The sequence below is a fragment of the Squalius cephalus genome (assembly GCF_949319135.1).
Source record: "Squalius cephalus genome assembly, chromosome: 3".
In the NCBI taxonomy this organism is placed as follows: Eukaryota; Metazoa; Chordata; class Actinopteri; order Cypriniformes; family Leuciscidae; genus Squalius; species Squalius cephalus.
In genome coordinates this window covers 15,824,155-15,849,200 of record NC_137124.1, presented here as the reverse complement: position 1 = coordinate 15,849,200, position 25,046 = coordinate 15,824,155, and the positions used below count along the sequence as shown (strand labels likewise).

Sequence of the window (25,046 nt, the reverse complement as noted above, 5' to 3'; positions counted from 1 at the left end):
ATGTAGTTGTTGGTCTGAATAAATAAGGTTTATCTGCAAGTAAGCAAAAAATGCTGATCATGTCAAAACGAGTTAATGCTCATTAGGACTGATATTCACAATAGGCTCGTTATAAAGTCTCTTCAAAGAGAAAGTTTAAAGGTTACCATTTGTGAGTAAAGCAATTTAACTTAACCTTAATTCCAAACTCTATTAAGAACATATTCCAGTATATCCGGTGTTACAGTGGCTCTGTTTCAAATGCTAGCGAGCTGCCTCAAAGTGTACTGCCTACATAGGCAGCATCATAACTAAAATTAAATCTCATAATTGATTGATGTAATACTCTAATGATAAAATGCATAGCACATATAATTATTGTTTAATTAGGTACTTTGAGTCATTTCAACTTTCTTTTGCGAAAAACAAACAAACTTATATTTCTGTGGACGCTGTCTATCATATTTTGTGTTTGTCGCAATCGATTGCATGATTCACAAAGAATAAATAGGAAGTCACCTTGAATGTTGGCCAAAATTAGATTTCTAATAATTCAGGATAAATTCACAGTCTAAAAATGCTGTCTACTTGACACAGCTCAGCTCACCGGGGTTTAGAACAGAGCCAATGCGACAAAATATTACAACATATTTTTTATTGTGTTTTAAAGATCCAAATCGACCCTTTCTTAATGCATCTTCCTAATTTTAATGTGAACAAACCATCAGTGTATGTTATTCCAAATTAATAAAAAAATTAATTTGTTTTGGTAAATCACAATATAAAAACTTGCTCAGTCTGTAAAATCATGACATTACAAATTCAGCTTCCTTTTTATTTAAATCCTGAATTGTAGTAACCTTGAGATTTATCAATTCATAATTATGTGATTTTCAAGTCCTAATATAAAGTATGACGTCCCACAGAGACTTTTATTCAGCCCTTTGCCGCATAGGGACCTCTTCAAAGAGATTTGTTTGACGTGGCTCAAAGACAAGAGCTGCAGTTCAAACCCTCAGATTCTTCTTCCATTTTAACTTCAGAATTAATAATCCAATTTATGTGATGTACCACAACCGCACAGAGAACACACATCTCATGCCAAGACAAGAGCACGGCAGCCCACCGAAAGCCTTGTTTATATTTGTGCTATAGCTCAACCCTAACCCACTTTGATTCAGCTCGATTAAATACATCTGAGCTCTGGTTATTAGGACCAAGTTTGCAAGGTTTACATTGAATACAAAACTTAAATGCCACACGCTAGCAGATGCTCAGGAGAGCACTATAATATATATATATATATATATATATATATATATATATATATATATATATATATATATATATATATATATATATATATATATATATAAAATGGCCCGGTCCTGCAGATTTGCCTTATACAACATCAGGAGGATCAGGCCCTTCCTATTGGTGCAACTCCTTGTCCAAGCTCTTGTTCTATCCAGACTGGACTATTGTAATGCTCTCTTGGCAGGCCTTCCAGCATGTACTGTCAAACCTCTGCAACTGATCCAGAATGCTGCAGCGAGAGTGGTCTTTACCAAGCCGAAAAGAGCCAACGTCACAACTCTCTTCATCAATTTGAACTGGTTGCCAATAGCTGCTCGCACCAAATTCAAGGCATTGTGTTCACCTACAGAACAACCATTGGCTCTGCACCCATATACCTAAACTCACTACTTCAGACCTATGTGCCCTCCAGAAGCTTGCGTTCTGCAAGTGAACAGCACCTTGTGGTGCCATCCCAAAGAGGCACAAAATCCCTTTTACGGACCTTAAGCTGGACTGTTCCCTGCTGGTGGAATGACTTGCCTAACTCAACCCAAGCTGCTGAGTTATTTAATATACTGTATATTTTCAAGAAACAGCTGAAGACGCATGTTACTTTGTCAATACTTGACCCGTTTATATACATATATATATATAAAAAAGTGTACTGTGCTAGACTAACTGGGACTAGTCACAGCACTTGCATATTGTTGCCCTATTGTTGATTTGATTGTTTCGATTGTTCTCATTTGTAAGTCACTTTGGATAAAATTGTCTGCTAAATGATTAAATGTAAATGTAAAAAGATGGTTCAAAACTTCATGCTGAAATCTTACCGTGAAGGGAAGTCGGTCATGAAGAGCTCAGGCACCAGCTCCTGTAGCGGCACAGGCTGTTTGGGATGGTTGGGGCAGGTGATGTGCTCCTTCTCCACAGCTGCCAGGACACAGTCCTCCATGTTGAAGTAGTGGACAGTGCTGTGATTGGAGCCGGACAGAGGCAGGGGGTCGGACATTTTGGGTACAGAGCTGCAGTACGGACAGGGAGCGTACTGCTCGATGAGACGAGAGCCGTCACTTTCACTGGCTGTCAATGCTGACCAGGGGAGAAGGGTAGAGATGATTATGAGCATGTAATGCTAAATGCAAGTATGTATATGGATTCTGATTTTTATATAAAAATAGACATTAATCATGCTTAATTAAAATGGCTTATTATAACAGGTTTTTTTTTTCAGCCATTTGACAACTCTCAATATACATCTCAATATATTTTCAGCCATTTGACAACACTAAATATACATCTCAGTATATATGTATTTTCTCAGAAATGGCTTAAAAGGGTGATTTGTTTATCAAGATTAAAAAGCATTACATGCATCTGTTAATAATCTCTCACAGCAGTTACTGTAGTTTGTTTACACACAAACATTTGTGTAGAGTAGAAGTCCTGATGTGTAACTGGTGACTTGAGCAGGTGTGTGCTGATGCGTCTAGTATAATTAACAAGCTTTGTGTGGATTAATGAATCAATCACTGCTGCAGTATAAACTAAAGTATGACTCACCCCATCTATATGAGTTCAGTGTGTGTGTTTGTGCTGCACCTGTGTTATTGACTGACAGTGTGTTAATAGTGTGAAGCAGCTTTGCACTGACACACAGCAAACTTCCACACTGAATGTACTGCAACAAACAGCTGCACATCCGTATTAATACCCTTCGGTTATGGGTGTAGGATGTTTGTCAAGATATCATCACACTCGATACCCTAATTATGATGCTATTTTAGTCTTTTTGTTTTCGGTTGGGCTTCTGTCTTATGACTGCAAGTGATGTCGTCACTTTTGTTTTGCATGGAGACACTCATATTATATCATCTTAGACTAGTACTGTCACAATGTGCATCTCAAACCGCATTTCAGTACTGCTTCTAACTGGAATAATTACTACTGGTTCAGTCCTAGTCATTGATAAAAATGTATCACTTTCAACAAATATTTAAGACTCTAAATCCCACATTTGAAGCTGTTCACATTTAAATGCTGAAAAAAATGTGATGGCCTTCATTCATAAAAAGATGCCATTAAACAAGTATTTACAATACAGGCTACGGTCTTTATGCTTTTCTCTAAACTTTTCCACGGACCCCCTAGCACTCTCTGTGGCCCACTGGGGGTCTCCAGACCCCAGTGTGAAAAACCCCTGCACTGGAGGATGCATGTTATAATCTTATTACCAATACAGTTACAATGATGAATATACTTTTTAAATGTATGGGCTAAAGTGGCGTTTTTAACCGCAATGCATTATGTGGTTAAATTAACACATTCAGAATGAAGTAAAAAGTCTACAATCCACCCACAATACCAAGTTATAGGCCTGTGCATGAAATTAAATATCTAAGAGATCTATAGAGATCTATATGCCTGTGGACTGGGATCTGAGAAACTCAATCACAATTGGAGGAGTCCTCACCAGGAAACCACTGCTCTATGAGGGAGTTAACGTGATCGGTGATGAAAGCCATCGCAGAGAAGTCCCTCGTCTCCGACTGGCAGATAATCTTGATGCCTCCGCTTTTCTTTTTCTTCCAGTTTAGGTCAGATGACTCTACGCTGTGGGCGAGAAACAATGTGAGTCTTTTCTTATATGAATCTCTGCACACACTAGTGTTAGGATCTGAGTCAGATGTTCATCAGTGTTATTTTAGTATTATTTATATACTATTATAGCTTTATCAATATTTTAAAGTTTTCATTGTAATTTTTGTTTAATTTTAAGTCATTTTGTTATGTACTTTATACACTTTTTAAAAAAAATAATACTGATTAGGTTGAATTTATTTTAATTTTAGTTTTAGTTTAGTTTTTATTTCCAGTAAGTAACTTATTTCATTCTGTTGCCAAGGAAACATTTCTCACTTTCATTTAATTTAAGTTTTCATCAAATATTTATTATTTATTTGATTTCAATTAACAAAATTGTTTTCATTTTACTTAACGATAATTGTATTAAGTGTATGTAAAGCATAAGATAACATTTTATGGACATATTTTTAAAACAACACCACCACATGTATCCCTTGCAGAGAAGGTAGTCCCATAATGCTTTACGACAAACTCCGTACTTCAGTATTATTTATTATAGTATTTATTAAGTTTAAATTTTCATTTGAGTTTGTTTTAGTCTTTTTTTCTGTGCTTTTAACATTTTTGGAAAAAAAAAATCGATTTAGCTTTAAATTTTTTTTTTTTTTTTGGGTACTTTATCTTAAAAGGGGTGGTTGTTTAGTTAGTGTGTAATGTTGCTGTTTGAGCATAAACAACATCTGCAAAGTTACAATGCTCAAAGTTCAAAGCAAAGGGAGATATTTGCTTTTAAAGAAATCGCTTTTTAAGGACCACAACAAACGGCTGGTTGGGACTACATGACATTCCTAAAGGGTTAGTGACATCACCAAACCTAAAATTTACATAAACCCGCCTTCGGAACACGATTTATAGATTATCAAGACAGAATAAGCTAATCAATGACTAGAAGATAACTACACATAAGCTAAATAAATTCACCAACTAACCATTCAGAAAAGTCCTGTTGCATTCTACATGTAGTCACTTTCTTCTTGAGTCTCTCCATCAATGTCTGACTCCAGTTTAAAAATAAAAGGCTAAAAGTTTTTGAAATTTTCAGTGCATGTCTGTGTGAGTGCAAGCTGTTGTAGCTCCGCCCTCTGTGCAGGGAGCAGCAGCTCATTTGCATTTAAAGGAACAGACACAAAATGGTGCGTTTTTGCTCACCCTCAAAAATTGACAATTTTAACATGCTATATAAAAATATCTGTGGGAATTTATTTCAGTTTCAATTATTCTAATTTTCATTTAAGTACTTAAATGTTTCCATTTAATATTTATACTTTATTTTAGCTTTAGCTTTAAAGGGCACCTATTATACAAAATTCACTTTTACATGGTGTTTGAACATAAATGTGTTTTGGCAGTGTGTGTACACAACCACCCTATAATGATAATAATTCACCCAGTGCTATTTTTTAAATCCTCATAAATCATAGAGCACTGTATCAGAACAAGCCGTTCTCAGATTCGGGGCAATGTGACCTATGGTCACAGCACACAGAGGAACTTCTGCATCTGGTGCCGTGTGCCAGACTGTCTTCTATACTCCAGTCCTGTTTTTGCACCGTAGACCTGGTCTATTTGTCCAGTGTTATGGCTTTTCAGGATAATTTAAAAAAAAAAATTGTAAAAAGTGCCCACTGGAATTTTAAAATAGTAGAGACAAATTCTAAAGATTATAATATTAAATAAATTAAGCAGAGGTGCTTGATTGTTTTATTACTTTTGATAGTTCAGAAACACCTGCAGATTTTAAATCGAGGTGCATACTTGGTTTAATTAATTTGAATGTTCGGAGTTTAATCTTTAAAATGGATATGGTTCGTATTTGGGCACAGTCAACTGATGCGGATGTGATTGTTCTAACTGAAACGTGGCTGAACAAATCTGTTTTAGACAGGGATATATGTTGTGGAAGAAATTTAATGTTCTATTATATTTGCACTTAATTATATTCATAGAATCTTTGAAATATGATGGTAATTAGATTAATGTGGTGTCGATACATATTCTTATTAATATACGTATGTGTATGTCCTTGTATATGACCGGACAAAAGTTAATGTGACAATGTATGACCGAGACAGAGAGTCTCCACTCAAGGAGATGATAAACAATGTATTAGTTATGGCTGAGAGATATCTTCATGTAGCCTCAGGAAAACAACCTTGGGGGAGGAACAACTATAAAGAATGAAGAAAGCCCCCACTCGTTGTCACACTCTGCAGGCACTTTGTAATGACTGTATGACTGCTGACCTTTCCTTGCAAGAGAATAAATAATTGTTAAAGACAATTGATCCATGTTTGTCTCTTATTTAGTAAGTAGAAAATAGTTTGCCACTACAATGTATTAATGGTTATAATGTATATAGGTCTGACTGACCAAAAAGGGGTGGGGGCATAGCAATTTATATATAAAAAAAAGGTTTCATGTTAAAGTATTGCTTTTTAAATCAGTGAGTAAACTATTTGAATTTTTAGCTCTCGATCTTGAGTTTTCTAAATCTCTCATCATAACAGCCGTTGGTTGCTATAGGACACCATCTGCTGATAGTAGTGCTCTCCCTTCTTTATTTCAGCTCTTGATGCTAAAGAATTGGTAGTTCTTGGTGATTTAAATTGGAATTGGTTGCATTCAGCAACTGATGAATGTAAAACCTATTGTGATGCATTGAATCATATTCAAATTGTTGACAAGCCCACTAGACCGAACCTAAAATGTTCAGAAAAATCATCACTGATAGATCTAATCTTAACAAACACTCCCCATAAGTATTCAACTGCATCCATGTTTGTGAAAGACATCAGTGACATCGCACTGTGTCATCGCAACAGTTAGAAACCCAAAAATTCCTAAAACCACAAGGGTTCCTACACGATTTTAATAATTTGGAGTGGGAACAAATTAATTCAATTCCTGACCTTGAAATAGCCTGGGAATTTTTTCTATGCAAATTTTTCTGCTTTAGCCAACAAACATGCTCCTCTCAAAAGGTACAGGGTGAAGGGTCGGACTAATGCATGGTTTTCTCATCTTTTATCAAATATGCTTCATGAGCAAAACCTGGCATGGGCAAAAGCTAGGAAAACCGATTTAAATTCAGACTGGCTTGATTTCTGTCGATTGCGCAATGAATGCACGGTTGTAGTCAGAAAAGCTAAAGCTGAACATTTTCTTATACACACATCTCACAATCTAAACAATTCATCAAAATTTTGGAAAAGTGTTAAATCATTAACTGAAAATAATAAAGGTATAGAACTTCCATCATGTATTAATTAGGGCTCTCATTCAATCATTGATAAAGTAAAAATGCTTAATTGTTTCAATGAACACTTCATAGCTTCTGTTTTTTTGCTTGATTCAGTTAATGGTGCTCATGTGAACCTTTCGATTGTTCAGTCAGAGAGCTTCGTGTCTAGTCAATCATTCAACTTTTCACCAGTTGCAATCTTTGAGGTGTGCAAAGCCCTTAAATCTTTACATGTTTCAAAATAGGCAGGTCCTGATAAATTGGAACCTTACTTTTTAAAGCTAGCAGCTGATCTTATTGCCCCACCTCTGATGCATATCTTTAACCTTTCTCTTGTCTTAAATGAAATTCCACTTATGTGGAAATCAGCTTTTGTTCTTCCCCTGTTTAAAAGGCGGAGATCCCACACATCCAAATAATTACCGGCCCATTTCCAAGCTGTCAGTCTTGGCCAAAGTCCTCTAAACATCTGTCAACAATCAATTAAAGGACTTTCTGTCTGTTAATAATACCCTGTCTGATTTTCAATCTGGTTTTAGAAAACAACATAGCACAACTACGGCAGCCTTAAAAGTACTAAATGATTTTATTGAATCTGTTGATAAGAAACACTGTGCAGCCTTATTCATTCTTTGATACTGTTGATCATACCTTACTGATATAACGACTTGTCAGTATTGGATTAACTAAACATACTATTGGTTGATTTTAATAACTATCTCTCAAACAGAACTCAATGTGTACAGGCAGAAGGTTTTATCTCAGATTCACTTAATGTAACTAAAGGTGTGCCACAGGGGTCAGTCCACTCCTATTTACCACTCCTATTTACTTTATATACAAATAATATTGATCAAAATGTTCCTAAAGTAAATTTTCATTATTACGCTGATGATACCGCTATATATATTTCAGCATCCACACCCAATCTGGATCTCTCTCAGTTACAGCTTGCATTTAATATTGTTCAGCGTAACTTATTTGAATTAAAACGGTTTTAAATGGTGATAAAACAAAATTCATGTTGTTTTCTAAATCAAAATCAATCCCTCATAATCTTCTGCCTATTACTACGTCCCAAGGTTCGGAGATTCAGTTTGTGTCTCAGTATAGGTATCTTGGGATTTTAATTGATGACGCTCTCTCTTTTGGCCATCATGTTCAGCAACTGGTGAAAAGATTGAAAGTGAAATTGGGTTTTTACTTTAGACTAAAATCCTGTCTTTCCTTTGAGGCAAAAAAGAGGCTTGTTGCAGCCACTTTTATGTCTGTACTGGACTATGGTAAAGTTATATACTGTATATATGCATGCATCTTCATAGTGTTTACATGCTTTAGACACTGTTTATCATGGTGCACTGAGGTTCATAACAAATCTTAAAACCCTCACTCATCATTGTGTGTTGTATGCAAGGGTTGGATGGTCTGCTTTGTCCATCTGAAGACAAAAACACTGGCATGTTTTTATTTATAAATCTATCCTGGGTCTACTTCCTTTATATATTTATACCTACATCTGTAAAAAGCATGTTTGTAGGTCCCAGGAATTATTCTTACAGTCTGTTCCAGTGGTACGTACTGAATTGGGGAAAAATGCCTTTAAATTTGCTGCTCCCTCTGCCTGGAATACTTTGCAAAGTACGTTGAAACTTAGGGAGCTGGTTTCATTGGACATTTTCAAAGTAGTTTTAAACGATTTGGAGAACGAAACATCGAGCTGTAGATGTTTTAACTAATTATGTATTGATGTTGAAATTTGATTGGGTTTGCTTGTGTTGTGTATATGTGTATGTATTGATGGATATTATCTGTTAAACTCAAACGAGCTTTGTCTGTCAGTCTTGGCCAGGATGCTCTTGTAAAAGAGATTCTTAATCTCAATGTGCTTCTTTTCCAGGTAAAATAAAGGTTATAATAAACTATACCTGTTCTATTTTCATACAGCATATATTCTCTGACTCTGTGGGCATTATTGTCCGACTCCGCGTTGAAATGAACACCACTACTGAGAGTTTCGGTTTTGATATTATCATTCCGTGAGATGAGATTGTCCTGACACTGAGTGCGAGCTCTTGAAGCTCCGCCCTCTGTGCCGGCAGCAGCAGCTCATTTGCATTTAAAGGGATACACTAAAACGGCGTGTTTTTCTCAGCCCCAAAAAGTGACAATTTAAACATGCTATAAAAAATGATCTGTTGGGTATTTTGAGCTAAAACTTCACATACACACTCTGGGGACATCAGAGACTAAATTTACATCTTGCGAAAAGGGGCATAATATGTGCCCTTTAATTAAAAAATTTAACAAGTTAACAATAACACTGAAGTGATGAAGTAAAAGAAATGTTAATAACAAAAATACTTTTATTCATTAGATGTAAAACAAATAAAATAAATAAAATAAATAAATAATCCTTAAACATTTACTAACCTCAGATATCCACCATCAAAGGTGACTAACAGCCCTTCCTTCCAGTAGATGGTCTGGTTGCGACGCACACGGAACGTGCTGCAGCGATTGCGCTGCTGGTTCCCCGCAAAGCTGTAGATCACGGTACTGCGGTTCCTCTGGGTTTTCATATTCTTTTTGGTCTCGAATGCCTATTATGAAAAATGAAAAAGTAGGAGACATACATCATAATCAGTACACTGAAACAAGCGATCAGCTTCAACGACACTTTCACCTGAGAACTTGTCATATAAGGAAATACTTTAAAATACAGCTGCAAGCAACGTCTACATGGCCAAGCCTTCATTTTGATACTGAATGATTGAACAGTTTTGTTTGGTTCAGAAAGTTTTACCAGTAGGTGGTGCTACAAATTTGAATGATATTCTCAGGGCAATGTGGCGTTGATAGAAAGAAAAATTTTGTCAATATGCAAAAGCTTTGCCAGGACAATGACTCACTTCCTGTTTGGTGTCTTCGCCAGCAAAATTGTTAAGGCTTTTCTGGAGAATAAAATCCAGCAACTGAATTTGTGTGGTTTTGTCTTTGTCTGTGTCTGTGTCTGTGTCTGTGTCTGACCTGAACCAATTTTGGCGAAGATTCAACAAACACTGTAGGAGGAAAAGCAACAAAAAAAAAAAAAAAAAACAATATGCAAAATTGCTCCAAAATAGCATAAAGTAGCACCCTAGAAATACATGAAGTGAAGAATCATGACGTTCATCGTGACGAAATTATGATTTCTGGCTGGATTTCATGTGCCTAGGCCAATAGATGGTCTGGCAATGATGCATAGCAAGTTTAAGATACGTCTCACTTCCTGCATGGCATCCTCATTGTCAAATTCATTGATGCATTACTAATGCTGCACGATAAATTGCAGTATTACTTATCAAATCGCAAAGGCTTTGATTTAAGTAAATATATGTGCTGTGTGTTTCAGAGTGAAGTGCAGCACTGTGCTCTTTTACACGCAAGCAACTCAGTCTCATAGCGACTGATCGCAGTAAATGCTGTTCCACACAATCTCGTACGCTGTGAATTTGGGTCACTTATAATGTTCATTTAGGAACACAGAATGTGCAACCATCTTCTCAAACTTGTAATAAGAAGTGCTTAAACATCGGCAGTTGTCAACAAAAGAGAAGATTTAAAGTGATCTTAGATTTAAAGATAAGATTTAAAATGTCAACATGAAATCTTGTTTTTTTTTATGGAATATTGTGGTATTTATAATAAATGATTTATCAGTGAACGTCTTTTTTCTTTTTAAATCCATGTGCCCTTGTAATCTTTCATCAAAATAACTTTCTTGCAACGACTTCTCTTCCCTGATGACGCGTTCACAGGCGCGATTGCGGGACAACCTGTCAATCAAATAAGATCCACCAATAGCAAACCACAACAATCCAATCAATTCCTCACAGACAAAATCAAGTTCCGCCCTACAATTTCATCTGGATATTCGTCATAATAGGGAAGAAAAGACTATCGCAAGTTTCATGCCGACTTTGAGGGCTCCCTGCGGTTTTCTGTCAAAATAAATGTTTGATGGTTTTATGTTTGAAGATGAAATAATTCAGAAAATCAATAGTATTGTAATTGTACTGTTGTACTATGAAATAAATGTATATGATTATTTTTCATAAAACACTAGATTTTTTATTTTAGAGTGAAATATAACAATAGTAATATTTCTTATTTTGTTTAATAACTTATTTAACAACAACAATAATGATGATAACAATGACAATATTATTATCAACATTGTTATTGTAAATATTAATAGTGATATATAAATCAAAATTATTTTGCCAAGAAAATGGCAAAATTGGTACCTGGAATACAGTGTGCCAAGCGTCTTACCATGCGTTTTCAGGGGCTGTTGTAAACTTCAAGCCAGAAGCAATGTCATCATGTGGCCTCTAATTATGACTGCAATTATTAGACTAATATTGGTCAGTTAAGCTGTCATCTCAGGGTATGCGTTTACCTGTACGTCCATCTGGTTTAAACTGATTAGCATTCTGGCTATAAAGCGCTCCCAAAATCCCGCAGGTACGAAGCTCATCTTAAAATGCCGCTGGATGTTGTTGTTAGTTTGGTGCCGAAAGCCGTGGATGTCCAGAGCAGGTTTGGGTGGCAAAAGGTGTGGTAGCAGATAACTATGAAGAGAAGACGACATTTCTGAGGCAAAATTAGATTGAAAACATTAAACATTAAAAAATAGATTGAAGTTACAAAGAACAGAAAGCTATTGTTTTTAATCTATTAAATATTACTATATATTAAAAACATGTTCTGCATTATTTTCACAATAGGTTTATGCTTTACCCATCTGCATATGAATGAATGAATGCTGAAGTTACGAAAAAAATCCATTGTTTTACCTGTTGCTGGCCACTGGTAAAGCGATCTCAAACTTGGCCAGGAACTGGAAGTACTGTTCTTCTGTTTGTTGGGTGAATCCAGTTCCTACCAGCAGCATGCGGAGGTCCTCCGCCTTGATCACTCCATTGCAGGCCACGGAGCGCGAGCCCCTCAGGTTGATGATGCGTTCCAAACATTCGGACAGCCACACGGCATCCAGGAAGTACAGTTTACACAGGCCGTGACTCGTGTCAGAGAAATGCAGTATGGTGCCGGTCTCAATGAGGAAACTGATCGCTGTGTGATTCAGAAAAGATGTTATGGAGCCATATTCTTCTAATTGAACCCTGTTTCACTTGGAAATGCATTAGATTACAGCGGTCAAATAAGTTGCAAGATCACATCTATTTTAAACTTTAATGCGAGGAACTGTGAATGAAATAAAATTTTGTATTCCAGATATACAAAATTATCAATAATTACTTAACTTTTTAAAGGGAATTTTTTTAAACTATATTTAAAGATCTAGAATTCCACATGCTTTGAAATTTACAAAAGAAATTAGGCATTAAAACAATGTGCGGTAAAAAAGGTGGAAGAATATTTTAAAAAATGGGGTCAATTAATTAATTTAATAAATAATCAAATTAACTAAATAAAAAAAACTCAATTCATACGGATTAAAATATATATCAAAGTTAAAAAACAGAACTAAAATGTGCATTTTAAAAAATATAATATAAAAAAACATTATTAATATACATTAAAACAGTTATTATTTTTGTAACAGATAGATAGATAGATAGATAGATAGATAGATAGATAGATAGATAGATAGATAGATAGATAGATAGATGGATAGATGTTAATAAGAACAGAAATATAAATATGTATCTTAAAAAATAGAAAACATAGATTTTAAAATAAATGTATATTTAAAAACGTTTTATATTTATTTTGTAATAAATGATGCATTACCTGTCTGCAGATCCTCATAGTCTTTGATATCGCTAGCAGGACTCTGCTCAATGATATGCTCCAGTTCCGTGTCCGTCAGGTACTGAACCTCATCGGCTTCGTCTCTCCTCAGACATTCTGCCTTTATGGCCTCCTGCAAGGTTAGGTAACTTTTGGGGATCTGTATAACAACAAAAAGACACTGACTGAGATGTTTCATCTTAAAGACATTAAAGTAATACAACTCCTTTTTATGCATTACAGATGCAATGCAAAACTGCTGCACAGCCTTCTCACACTTATTTACTTGTGTTTTTCCTCAAAATATCCACTAAATGCATTTGAGGTGGAGCAACAGTATGTTTGACTTTAGTTTTCCATCTTACTGAATAGATGTCAGAGAGTACAGTGATTTACGCCATCCATAGTCTTAACTAACACTAACCAGTCTTCCCACCAGTTTGTGACAGCTAGCAGGGTTGCTGATATCCCTCATAGAGCAAGCAACCTGAAACAACAGCCTCTTGAGTCCGTCCACGCCTTCTAGTGTCTTACACGACACCTCACTGTCAAACAACCACACATTTATTCACAAAAAAATCAACACAACAATTCCATTAAGGAAGCTAAAGCATGTTATGATAATAAAACCAACTGTAAGTGTTTCCATGTAATGTCGGGGTAGCCACTGGCCCGTGCACCAGAAGGGGTTCTGCAAAGTGCCAGGATATATGCCCTCAGCGTAGCGACACGCTCGGTACGAAACTTAGTGTCTATGAGGTCCAAATGTGTGCCAACGACAATGACAGCAGAGTTAGGGGCGCGAGCCTGAGGGACACACACATGAACACCAACACATTATAGACTAGTGTATATTTGTATATGTTAAACAGATATTTTTCAAAACACATCTACAACATGCCAGTAACTTTGTTTTATTTTTTCCCCTTGAGTCTTATCTATTTTTTAGCGTGTGCCCTGCATTTCTAACTTATCTTTGCTCTATTAGTAAATATGCACATTCTGAAAATATTTAAATATAATTTTGTCTTTGTTCTTTCTCTTTGTATAGGCCATAGAATTTAGTTGATATAAAGCATTAAATAAGCTTTAAGTTGTGAATATGAACTATTCCATAAACGTAAAAAATTAAGAACTTTATTAAATTAGTTAGCAAAGGAATTATTATAATTAAACTATTACCAAATAAATAAATAAATAAATAATAACTTAGTTTGCAATGGCAAAATGCTGTTCATTAATATTCAAATACTCAATTAAGAATTGATATATCCAAAATAAATAAACACAAACTTTATTAATTTAGTTTGTAATGGCAACATGCTGTTCATTATTATTTAACCATGCCATAAATAACAGATAAATACTAAATTAATAAATACTAAATAATTACTAAATTATTAAATTACTTATACATTTAGTTTGCTATGTTGTTCATTATTATTAAAATATAAAATAACTTCAAAATAAACACTAAATAAAAAAACATTTATCTACACCTCATCAAATAAAAATAAAAAATGCACCTGTTTCATAGAATGACCCAGTCCCTTTAAGTCAATCAAACATTTTTTTTTTATCAAAATTTATGCTATGGAGCTCAGTATGGAAGCCTCCTGACCAAAGTTAGCGCTTGAACGCTACCATTTTTTCAAAGTGTTATATATTCTTCTTTGCTCACCTCGATGTTGAGCAGCCAGGACTGTAGGTTGGCCACGGCTTCCTCTCCCAAAGCCAGATTCCAGATCACCATATACAAAGCCTTATCTGTGAAGAAGCACTGGTTTACCGTCGACATGCTGGCCGGGCCACCAATGTCCCACAAATTGAAGGACACCAAGTCAATCTGTATCCAGAGTAGAAACAAAGGCATTAAACAGCCTGACAACATCACTCAATACTCTTACTTTCATCAAGGCATTTTGTTGCTGAAGTGAAACAATGGTTATTTTGTCCCATTATGAAGCAACTTGGAGTCAATTTGAAATAAAATTTACCCTATTACAGATTGCAAGTAGTTAAATGATACAGTACATTTTGAATACTTATTTTTGTCATTAAAACTTTCTTTGTCTGATAAGTGCATTAAAGCTGATTTATACAATTTGAAAAACAATTTTTTTTTGTGGGAGAACGATTCTTTTAAACAGCAAATCTCAAAAAAACTCTTGCAGTGAGTCAGCGGTGGAGTAAGTGTTCACAGCTGCTCGAGGTGGAGCGACATCTCTGGGGCTTTATAACATCAGTGTGCTTGTGTATACGTTTGCTTCTGTCGATGACATACGTGTAAGAGGCCATTCTGTGTATGTTTATAAGAACATGTCTATATGACATCAGTGTGTGCGAAACACTGTCTCAGGTTTTATACGTCTGGCTCTGACTCAGGGCGCCTGATGAGAATTGAAACACTGTTAACTCCTGCTAAGAAACCATGTAAGGCCACAAATAGGGGTCCAAGGTCCAGAGCTGCTACTCATTCATAAACCCTGATGTCAAAATGTTGGCATTTAAATGGCTTTGTGTGTTTTTTAGACTTGCTATAAAGTTTTTTTTTTTTTCTGCCTTATTTTTGTCTTATCATGTTTACAGAGTTAAAGCAAACATAGCTGTTCATTTCCCCATAAGCAAGCATTGTGGGAAAAACACATCTGAAGGCACGCCCTGAAAAACAAATAAGATTTGGGACTGGGAATTCAGTAAAAGCTCAAATGATGAAGTCACACATTGTTTTTAAATCAACATAAGAACACTTCCTTTGTCTACAGTGCGTTTCAGTTTCTTTCCACACCAAATTTACTTATTTTTATGGCAGCAAATGTATGCATATATTAAGAAACACATGAACTTTAATAATGGATGGATGGATGATATTTATATATTTATTTGAATTTCTGGTTTTACATTCAACATTTATATTATGCATTCTGCTAAATGTATTAAGCAAGTATAATCACAGTAAAACAATACATACATATATATATATATATATATTAGTGTTGAGCGATATGCTCCATTTTCATATCGTTCTATCGTCAGCCTGTGAGATCGGCGATACACGATACTATCGTAAGGGGGTGGGGCTTATTTATTTGATCATTAACTTGCTTATTTACTCATTAATTTGCTTGTTTAATTACTTAGTTTTATAGCATGAGAATATTTTTCTATTTTCCTGGCAAATGTGGAGTGTTTATTAATAGGCTAAATCAGGTTATTTCCCAGTACAGTGAGGTAAAATATATATTCTAATCATTCTTGTATCTGACTCTGCTGAGTATTTCAACATGACAGCGGGAAATTTACAGACACATAGGCTACTCTCATGCGGTAATGCAGCATTTTGACTGTAGCCTATTTCTGCACGAGATGAGAACATGTTTTTATAATTCCTTGGATCAAGAAAGAGTCGGAGTTTGCGATATATGGGCTCCTACCAGTGCTCTCTCTCTGTCTAGATGCACTTAAATACACAGTAAGGACGCTTTCCAGTCATATAGCCCATCACATATGTGCACTTCAATAAGCTCAAAGAACGCGGGTTAATGTGTTTTGCATGCAAAAATCTAGCTGAGTCGATCGGCTTATACTTAAACTTATGACTTGACTCTGATAAAGGAAAACGGGTTAATGCGTTTACATGACCACATGCATTGTCAGTTTATTCAGCATAATCGGGTTAAGAACATGCATGTAAACGCGCGCACTTATTCCCTGAAAGTGAAACCAGAAACGTACTTTCGGCATCTGTCGCTGCATTAACGGCACATTCTCTCGGAGATGGATACATAACAGTTTAGCAACTGTCTTAATTTACTGGCTTAAGATTACTCTTGTGGACCTACATTAATGACAGTGAAAAAATGAGAAGAATATTTCTTGTTAAACAAGTTGTTTTTTAAGCGTTTGAAGCTGCTTTTGATTTTCACAGATGGCAGATTTGTGCTGTGTTCATGAACTAAAGACTGTTATTAGGCCTATATCATTTTACTGATATTATTATATTATTAATAATTTTTTGTAAATGTATTGTTTTTAGTGTTATTAGTGTGATTAAATGTTTTGTTAATGTGCTATGGAAGCAAAATGCTGACAAACACGATGCCATTTTCATCTTGGCTCAAACGACAACTGTAGGCCTATAAGAATGATGCGTCTCTTACAAGCACTCTTGACAATTGTGTGTGTGAGTGTGTGTGTGTGTGTGTGTGTGTGTGTGTGTGTGTGCGTGAGTGTGTGTGCGCGTGAGTGTGTACCCTTACAGAAGATTTGACTACTCCTACGGGTCGCTCCAGATCCCAGCTGGACGTGTGGATGCTGCAGTCAGTGTTGAGGAAGGGTGAAGGTTTGCCAGTCTGCAGTCCCTCCAGCAGAGCACTCTTACCCTGCCGGGGAGGACCGACCACCATCAGCTTCAGCAGTCTACAGGGCTCTGCTCCTCGCAGCTCCGCACGCAGGTACGCCAGAACCGCAGCAGGACCTACGACCAGGACAGAGACAGAGAGAGATCTGCCTCAGCTCAGTGTCTCCATCACTACACTACTGAGATATTCAATCTCTTCCCATCTTTATTTTAATGGTTTCATTCTTAAATAACAAACTTCTTTGGTAAAATTTTACAATAAGGTTCCATTTATTCACATTAGTTAAGATGAACTAACAATGAAAAATACTTTTAAATCATTTAATAATCTTAGTTCATGTTAATTTCGACATTTACTAATACATTGCTAAAATCAAAAGATGAATCTTAATATTATTTAATGGACCTGTGCTGAAATGAACTAACAATGAACAGTTGCATTATATTAAATAACATTAATGAAGATTAATAAATACTGTAAAAAATAAAATAAAATAAAAAGTATTACTCATTGTTTCCAATGGGACATTATTTTTCATTTGAATTGAACTCCATTTTAATTATTTCTTAATTCCTTTTTAAATTTGTTGATTGTCACTTTTTTTTTTATTTACTCATCACTTTGTTATTTACATTTTTTATTATAATACTTTAAAATATTAAAATAAAGTGTCTGTTAGTAGATGCATTTATTCAAGTGATAACTGCAATAGAAGAACTTTATATTACTTTTATTTTATATATATATATATATATATATACATACAGTACAGGCCAAAAGTTTGGACACATTACTATTTTTAATGTTTTTGAAAGAAGTTTCTTCTGCTCATCAAGCCTGCATTTATTTGATCAAAAATACAGAAAAAAATGTAATATTGTGATATATTATTACAATTTAAAATAATTGGATTTCAATTTATTATACTTTAAATTATCATTTATTTCGGTGATGCAAAGCTGAATTTTCAGGATCATTACTCCAGTCTATCAAATGATCCTTTAGAAATCATTCTAATATGATGATTCATTATCAAAGTTGGAAACAGATCTGCTGCTTAAAATTTTTTCATAACCTGTGATACTTTTTTAGGATACTTTGATGAATAAAAAAAAGAAAAAGAAAAAAGAAAAGAAAAAAAAAGAAGCAAATGTTTTCAAGATAGAAATCTTTTATAACAACAATATACACTACTGGTCAGTAATTTGGGGTCAGTAATTTTTTTCTTTATTTTTTTTTAAATAAATCAATAATTTTATTCAGCAAGGATGTGTTAAATTGATAAAAAGTGATAATAAAGAAGATTTATATTAAAAACAATTTTTTTTTATTTTGAATAAATGCAGTTCTTTTTAACCTTTTATTCATCAAATATATTAGGCAGCAGAACTGTTTCCAACACTCATAATAAATCAGAACATTAGAATGATTTCTAAAGGATCATGTGATTGACTGGATGTCACATGTGACACTGAAGACTAGAGTAATGATCCTGAAAATTCAGCTTTGCATCACCGAAATAAATGATAATTTAAAGTATAATAAATTGAAAACCAATTATTTTAAATTGTAATAATATATCACAATATTACATTTTTTTCTGTATTTTTGATCAAATAAATGCAGGCTTGATGAGCAGAAGAAACTTCTTTCAAAAACATTAAAAATAGTAATGTGTCCAAACTTTTGGCATGTACTGTATATATATATCTCTCTCTCTCTCTCTCTCTCTCTCTCTCTCTCTCTCTCTCTCTCTCTCTCTCTCTCTCTCTCTCTCTCTCTCTCTCTCTCTCTCTCTCTCTCTCTCTCTCTCTCTCTATATATATATATATATATATATATATATATATATTAGTGGTGGGCCGTTATCGGCGTTAACGCAGCGAGACTCTTATCGCGCGATAAAAAAAATATCGCCGTTAATCTATTCTCCAAATTGGGTTGGGAGCTGGCTCAAGCTACACAAGCTATGATGACGCAATCTACCCGCGGCCGCGAGGAACACCCGGCTGCAACGCATCATATTCGTCGTCATCTTAAGTAAACACGGCTGAAAGTGAAAGCTGGTGTAAAAGATCCGTGCAACATCCATTATTTGGACTAGGTTCGGATTTAAGCCGTCCGACGTAGACTGTGTGGTGTAACAGTTCGGTAAGTTAACACACGACTAATCCGTTCTACCACCTCAAATTCAAAACGAAACATATAACTGAATACCAGCGCGCGCGTATTATTCCCAATATATCTTAGTGAGTGGTGTAGCACATAATCTCTTTTTATTAAAAGCGCCCGATTTTAAGAATCGTTGTTGTGTTTCTTTTTAACTGAAAAGACATCAGTTAGACAATATTCTCATTTTAAATTTGGGGTTTCATAAGCTTCAAGCCATAATAAACATTAGACCTACTTAAGTCTCTGCAGCTAGTGTACTTAAATTTTATTTATCTGCAAAATTATGTTGTATACTTACAGTTTTGCACAATATATGTTCTCAAAACTACATACACCCTTTCAAAAAAAAAAAAAAAAAACATTTAGCAGTTGTTTAGCAGGGTCTGTGTAACCTGTTCTGAAATGGTTTTATTATAATATCGTTATCGCAAGAGGCTGCAATGTATATCACAATATGGATTTTAGGCCATATCGCCCATCCCTAATTGATAGCCTATAGTAGTTGATAATAACATAGGCCTACCTAATGTTGCCTACGGACGGTAACAGTACAGTAGTAACCTTTTACAGTCTATGAGTAGAACAGCTTTCTCAAGCAGTTTGTGATGCATTTTGGAAACAGGAGATGAGCCCCTGGTCTAATGCGCCACCTGGCTTGAGAAACCCGTTCTCAAAGACTTACTTTTATAGTCATTATTTGGGTAGCACACATATTCTGAATGCCTTCGGCAGAATTCAAATGAGCCATTTTAATCTAGATTAATCTAGATTAATTTCAAAATTAATCTAGATTAATCTAGATTAAAAAAATTAATCTATGCCCACCTCTAATATATATATATATACATACACACACAAACATGAGATTAAAGATTCTGAAACCTAAAAGTAGATTGTGTTGTCTCAACAATACAGTTATAGTACATCCACATGAGTGACATGTCAAGCTCCAGGGGATCTTCAGCTGAACCACACTGACCCACGCTTCCACCCATGGCGTGGTTTTCACTTCAAGATAATCAGCTTTACGCTGCTGATGTGTTCGTGTGCGCAATGTTTGTTAGGGACACTACTTCCTCTCAAATCTCTTGAGTCTGTTGTTATGACAGCACAACGCACTAAATATTGCAACAAATGCTTCAGCTCTATGATGAATCGACAGCTGGCTGAACAACTCACAGCTGGAGTCACCAATGAAACATTAATCAGACAAATCCTAGATTATCCAGTTTTCAAAGGCTGAATTGGAATATCACTTTCTCTAATGCAAAAAAGTAATGTTCAACATGACAACATTTAGCTTCTTACAGAATAAGGTACTTCACCTAATTAGTTTCAGAGATGCATTCACATTACACGCATGCATTTGGCAGATGCTTTTATCAAAAGCACTTTCATTGGATTCAAGATATACATTGAGTTGAATGTTGCTATGGTAGCACAAAGTGCAGAAAATGAATAAAGTCATTATTTCATTCATAGCATCCATTTAGAAGCAGTGTTTAGTTTTATCTACTCTAATGAGCCAAAACATTATGATCAGTCACAGGTGAAGCGAATATCGTTGATCATCTCCTAACAAGGCCACATATTGACGTCTGGGTAGATTAGATGTTAAGGAAACAATCTGTTCTCATAATCAACTTGTTGGATGCAGGTGAAATAGGCAGGAATAAAGATCTGAGCGACTTTGACAATTGAGCATCAGTGGGATGTGCAGGACCGAAAAAGTTTGATCCACAACGGCTCCACCTCGTAAACTACAGGACTTGAAGGTTCTGCCTCTAACGTGCCAGATATCACAGGACACCTTCAGGAGTCTTTTAGAGTTCATGCCTCAGCGGGTCGGTGCTGTTTTGGCAGCATGCGAAGGACCAACAGCATATTAGGCAGGTGGTCATAATGTTTTGGCTCATCAATGTATATTATCATAGTTTTTATTAATATTTTAATTTAGCTTAATTTAGTTTTTATTTTCATTTTATTTGATTTTTTTTGTAATTTTGTTATGTTATTTATATATATATATAATATAAATAAATATAAATATTTGTTTTTTATTTATTTAGGTTAAATTGATTTAGTTACGTTTCAGTTATTATTTATTTTTAGTTCTAGGGCTGGGTATCGAGTTCGATACTTTTTAGGCATCGACCGAATTGCCTCGATACCATCGAGTATCAAAAAAATGTCTTGTCGTTAGGTGCCAAATTTCGATACCTGAGGGGTTAATCTGGTCAACGTCAGTGAAACACTAAGCATGCAGCATGTATGATGTGCCTAAATCAAGTGCTGGTGATTGGCTGTGGCGAGGCATCAAGGAAAAACAGTAGTTTATGTCGGCTTGAAGGCAACATTGCAGTGCGTGATGCAATGAATAGCCCAGACAAGCACCGCGTGCGTCGTGAGTGCTGTGTAGTAAACACGCATCTGCACCATTCATTGATGCAGAACCATAGCGCAGAACATGCAGGAATCATATTTAAATAGTCCCTTTGCATTTTAATATTCTCACTTTGACAACATTTAATTTGAGAGAAACTATCGTCACATCACAGAAGGAGGTCTACACTGCAACCCGTCGAAAGAAACTGCCATAGAAATATATTACTCTTGTACAGTATAATCTTAATGTAATACTACTGCTACTACTACCAATTCAATTATTCTTTAAAAAAAAATGTCTTCCATGTTATAATTTGAACAGTAAACTTATGTTGTGTAGCACTTCTTTGCCAAAAAAAATTACTTGTTTAATTTTAATTTTAATAAAAGATACATTTATTTTTTTATGGCTTCATTTGATTAATAAAAAATAAAAAAATAAAAAACATTAAGAATGTAATATTTGTTAAACTGTAAATAAATTGCTGTTAAATTGAACAAGTTTCATGATTTAAATTAATTACACATGCTTTTTAGATAATACAATTTTATTTAACCATCCAGAAAAAAACCAGAATCAAGAAAAATTTAAATGGGAAAAAAGGATATTAACTCACATTAAACTAGGTATCTTGTAAAATGTGCTTATACTTAAGGTTGGTTGCATTAACAGTTTAGCTTTCTTGTTTTTTTCCCCCTCTTCACATTAATGTTACAGCCTCTGCTATAACATTATCTGTTCATAAAATCGGTACCGAAAAAAGTATCGTTCAGGAACCTGTATCGAAGTCATGGTATCGGTATCGATATCGGAAAAAAATTAACGATACCCAGCCCTATTTAGTTCCTAATTTGTGTTTGTGCTTTAAATTAAACTAAAAGAAAAATAGAAACGTTGCCTTGACAAATAACTAAAATAAGCAAGCAGCTGAAATTGTATTTGCAACTGATTGTATTTCAGCTTTATTTCAAGCAAACATGCTAATTTAATTCATTTAGTTAACGATAATAACTCTGCTTAGCAGTTGTGTAAAGACCTGCTATTCAATAAAAAAAATTGCATTTGCTGAACCACCCTGAAAAATTGTTTATTTCGACTGATCTGACCTCATGAAGCATTTATAATATTGATGTGTGATTTTTATTGCTGAATATTGTTGCATGTGTTACTTAAATGTAATCTCAGCAAGTTTCCCATTCAAATAGATATGAGCTGCAAGACTAGAAAAGTTGCCAGTGTCTTACCATCTTTCCTGACATCTGCAGGGATGTTTGTGATGTTCAAGTCTTCGATGTCCAGCTGCCAGAGGTTGGAGAGCTGCCCGAGCTCAATAGGAAGTTCCTGGATACCTGGATTACTACGGAGACAGGAAGGATTAAAATCAAGATATGGAAGTCTAAACAAAACATCATTACATCCTGTTAATTGCTGAAGAAGAAAGGAGAGAGGAATAAGTCTTTTTGGTACTGCACATTAGTTTGACTTGCAACTCTTAACTTTCACCCACACTGTGAAAACCCTGAATCACCAACTGTGATTCTTGGGCTCCATTCCAAAAACTAGTGAAGTTCTTTGCTGTAAAGCTGAATAGGAACCTCGTAAGTGACTGATTTGTCAGGCTCTACACAGACAGCAACAAACAAATAGTGCTGCATCATAGCAATGATTGATTTCAGCAGTTTGGCATTAACATGTTGCTAAGATTACGCCAAAAATGACGTAATAAACATAAAACGCAGGAATAATGAGTAAAAAAAGTAAATTTTTAATTTAAATATAAACATTTTCTTAAATTCAGTGACTCTACTTTTTAATACTTTAGATTTATAATCATTATTTCTATCTGTTTTCATTTTTTTAAAATAATTAAATTTCATTTTTACTGTATAATAATAAAGTGGAAGAAGTGAAGATCTACCCTACTGCACATGTCCCATGATTTCCCTGTGACTCACTTGGAAAGATAGAGTTCAGAGAGGTTCTTGAGGGCACATACTGACGGCGGCACACACTCCAGCTGGTTGTCATTCAGGAAAAGAACTTCCAGAGAATCCCGCAAGATTGCAGGAAACTGAATGGGAGACACTGCCAAAAGAAAAGAGCCACTGAATATGAGCATTTCACCATAACCACATAATGTAGATTTAAAATCCCTGGAGACTAATGGATGATCACTGATGACTGTGGTAGTAACTCTAAAGCTAATATCTAATATTACTGACTAATAAGGCTGGGCGGTAAGACCGTAATATGGGCCTACTATGAGACGGTAGAAACGTGTCCATATTCGCACAACCATTAGGACTGCTTTGCATTATTAACTTGCAAAAATACAAAATATATTTTGGTTTGCATTATCAACCAAAATGGATAAAATAATGAAATAAGATGAAGTGTCTTTCATTCAACACGGACATGATTAGATGTATTATGCATTATCATAAACACGGACATGATTAGACATTGCACATGATTGCGTAATATACACTTCTGTTCTCTTATGCTCACCAAAGGCTGCATTTATTTAATCAAAAATACAGTAAAAACAATAATATTTTGAAATATGATTGCAATTTCAAATAACTGTTTTCTATTGTAATACATTTACAAATTTTATTTATTCCTGTCATGCAAAGCTAAATTTTCAGCATCTTCAGTGTCACATGATCCTTCAGAAATCATTCTAATATGCTGATTTTCTGCTCAAGAAATGGTTCTTAATAGTATTAAATATTGAAAACATTTGTGCTGCTTAATATGTTTGTGGAAGCTGTTATACATATTTTTTTAACATGCTTTGATGAATAGAAAGTTCAAAAGAACAGCATCTATTTAAAATAGAAATCTTTAGTTTTATTATAAATATAGTTACTGTCATGTTTGATCAATTTAATCCGTCCTTACTTAAAAAAAAAAAAAAAAAAAAAAAGCAAAAAAAAAAAAAAAGGCAGTACAAACAGCTATATTGTGATAAGTTTTTATTAAATAATATAAGATTTTGGTCATACCGCCGAGCTTTATTGCCTAAAAACACTTAAAATGAACTTAAAATATGAGTCCCCCTTTTGGATGAAAAAATTATTTTGGATCAATTTGAAAGGGTTTTATTTTAGATTCTGATGCCATTACTAAAACAATCCACACACTTGTCACAGACTCAACAAAA

The 25,046-nt window shown here is 34.8% G+C and overlaps 1 protein-coding gene across 2 annotated transcripts in view; it reads right to left on the bottom strand.

The window, feature by feature from the left end:
• lrrk1 (leucine-rich repeat kinase 1) overlaps positions 1-25,046 on the bottom strand; it is an 87,813-nt gene that overhangs the window by 33,399 nt on the left and 29,368 nt on the right. The window contains exons 13-25 of one of the 2 annotated variants that reach the window (XM_079866506.1): positions 23,836-23,965; positions 23,125-23,237; positions 17,221-17,438; positions 14,643-14,807; positions 13,596-13,768; positions 13,386-13,506; positions 12,962-13,121; positions 12,004-12,280; positions 11,607-11,778; positions 10,075-10,224; positions 9,596-9,765; positions 3,752-3,891; positions 2,112-2,370 (exon numbers count right to left, since the gene is read on the bottom strand). In XM_079866506.1, coding sequence (XP_079722632.1) covers positions 2,112-2,370; positions 3,752-3,891; positions 9,596-9,765; positions 10,075-10,224; positions 11,607-11,778; positions 12,004-12,280; positions 12,962-13,121; positions 13,386-13,506; positions 13,596-13,768; positions 14,643-14,807; positions 17,221-17,438; positions 23,125-23,237; positions 23,836-23,965 — 2,248 coding nt within the window. The remainder of the gene's footprint in view (positions 1-2,111; positions 2,371-3,751; positions 3,892-9,595; positions 9,766-10,074; positions 10,225-11,606; positions 11,779-12,003; positions 12,281-12,961; positions 13,122-13,385; positions 13,507-13,595; positions 13,769-14,642; positions 14,808-17,220; positions 17,439-23,124; positions 23,238-23,835; positions 23,966-25,046) is intronic. The other variant, XM_079866507.1, reaches the window with a different exon arrangement.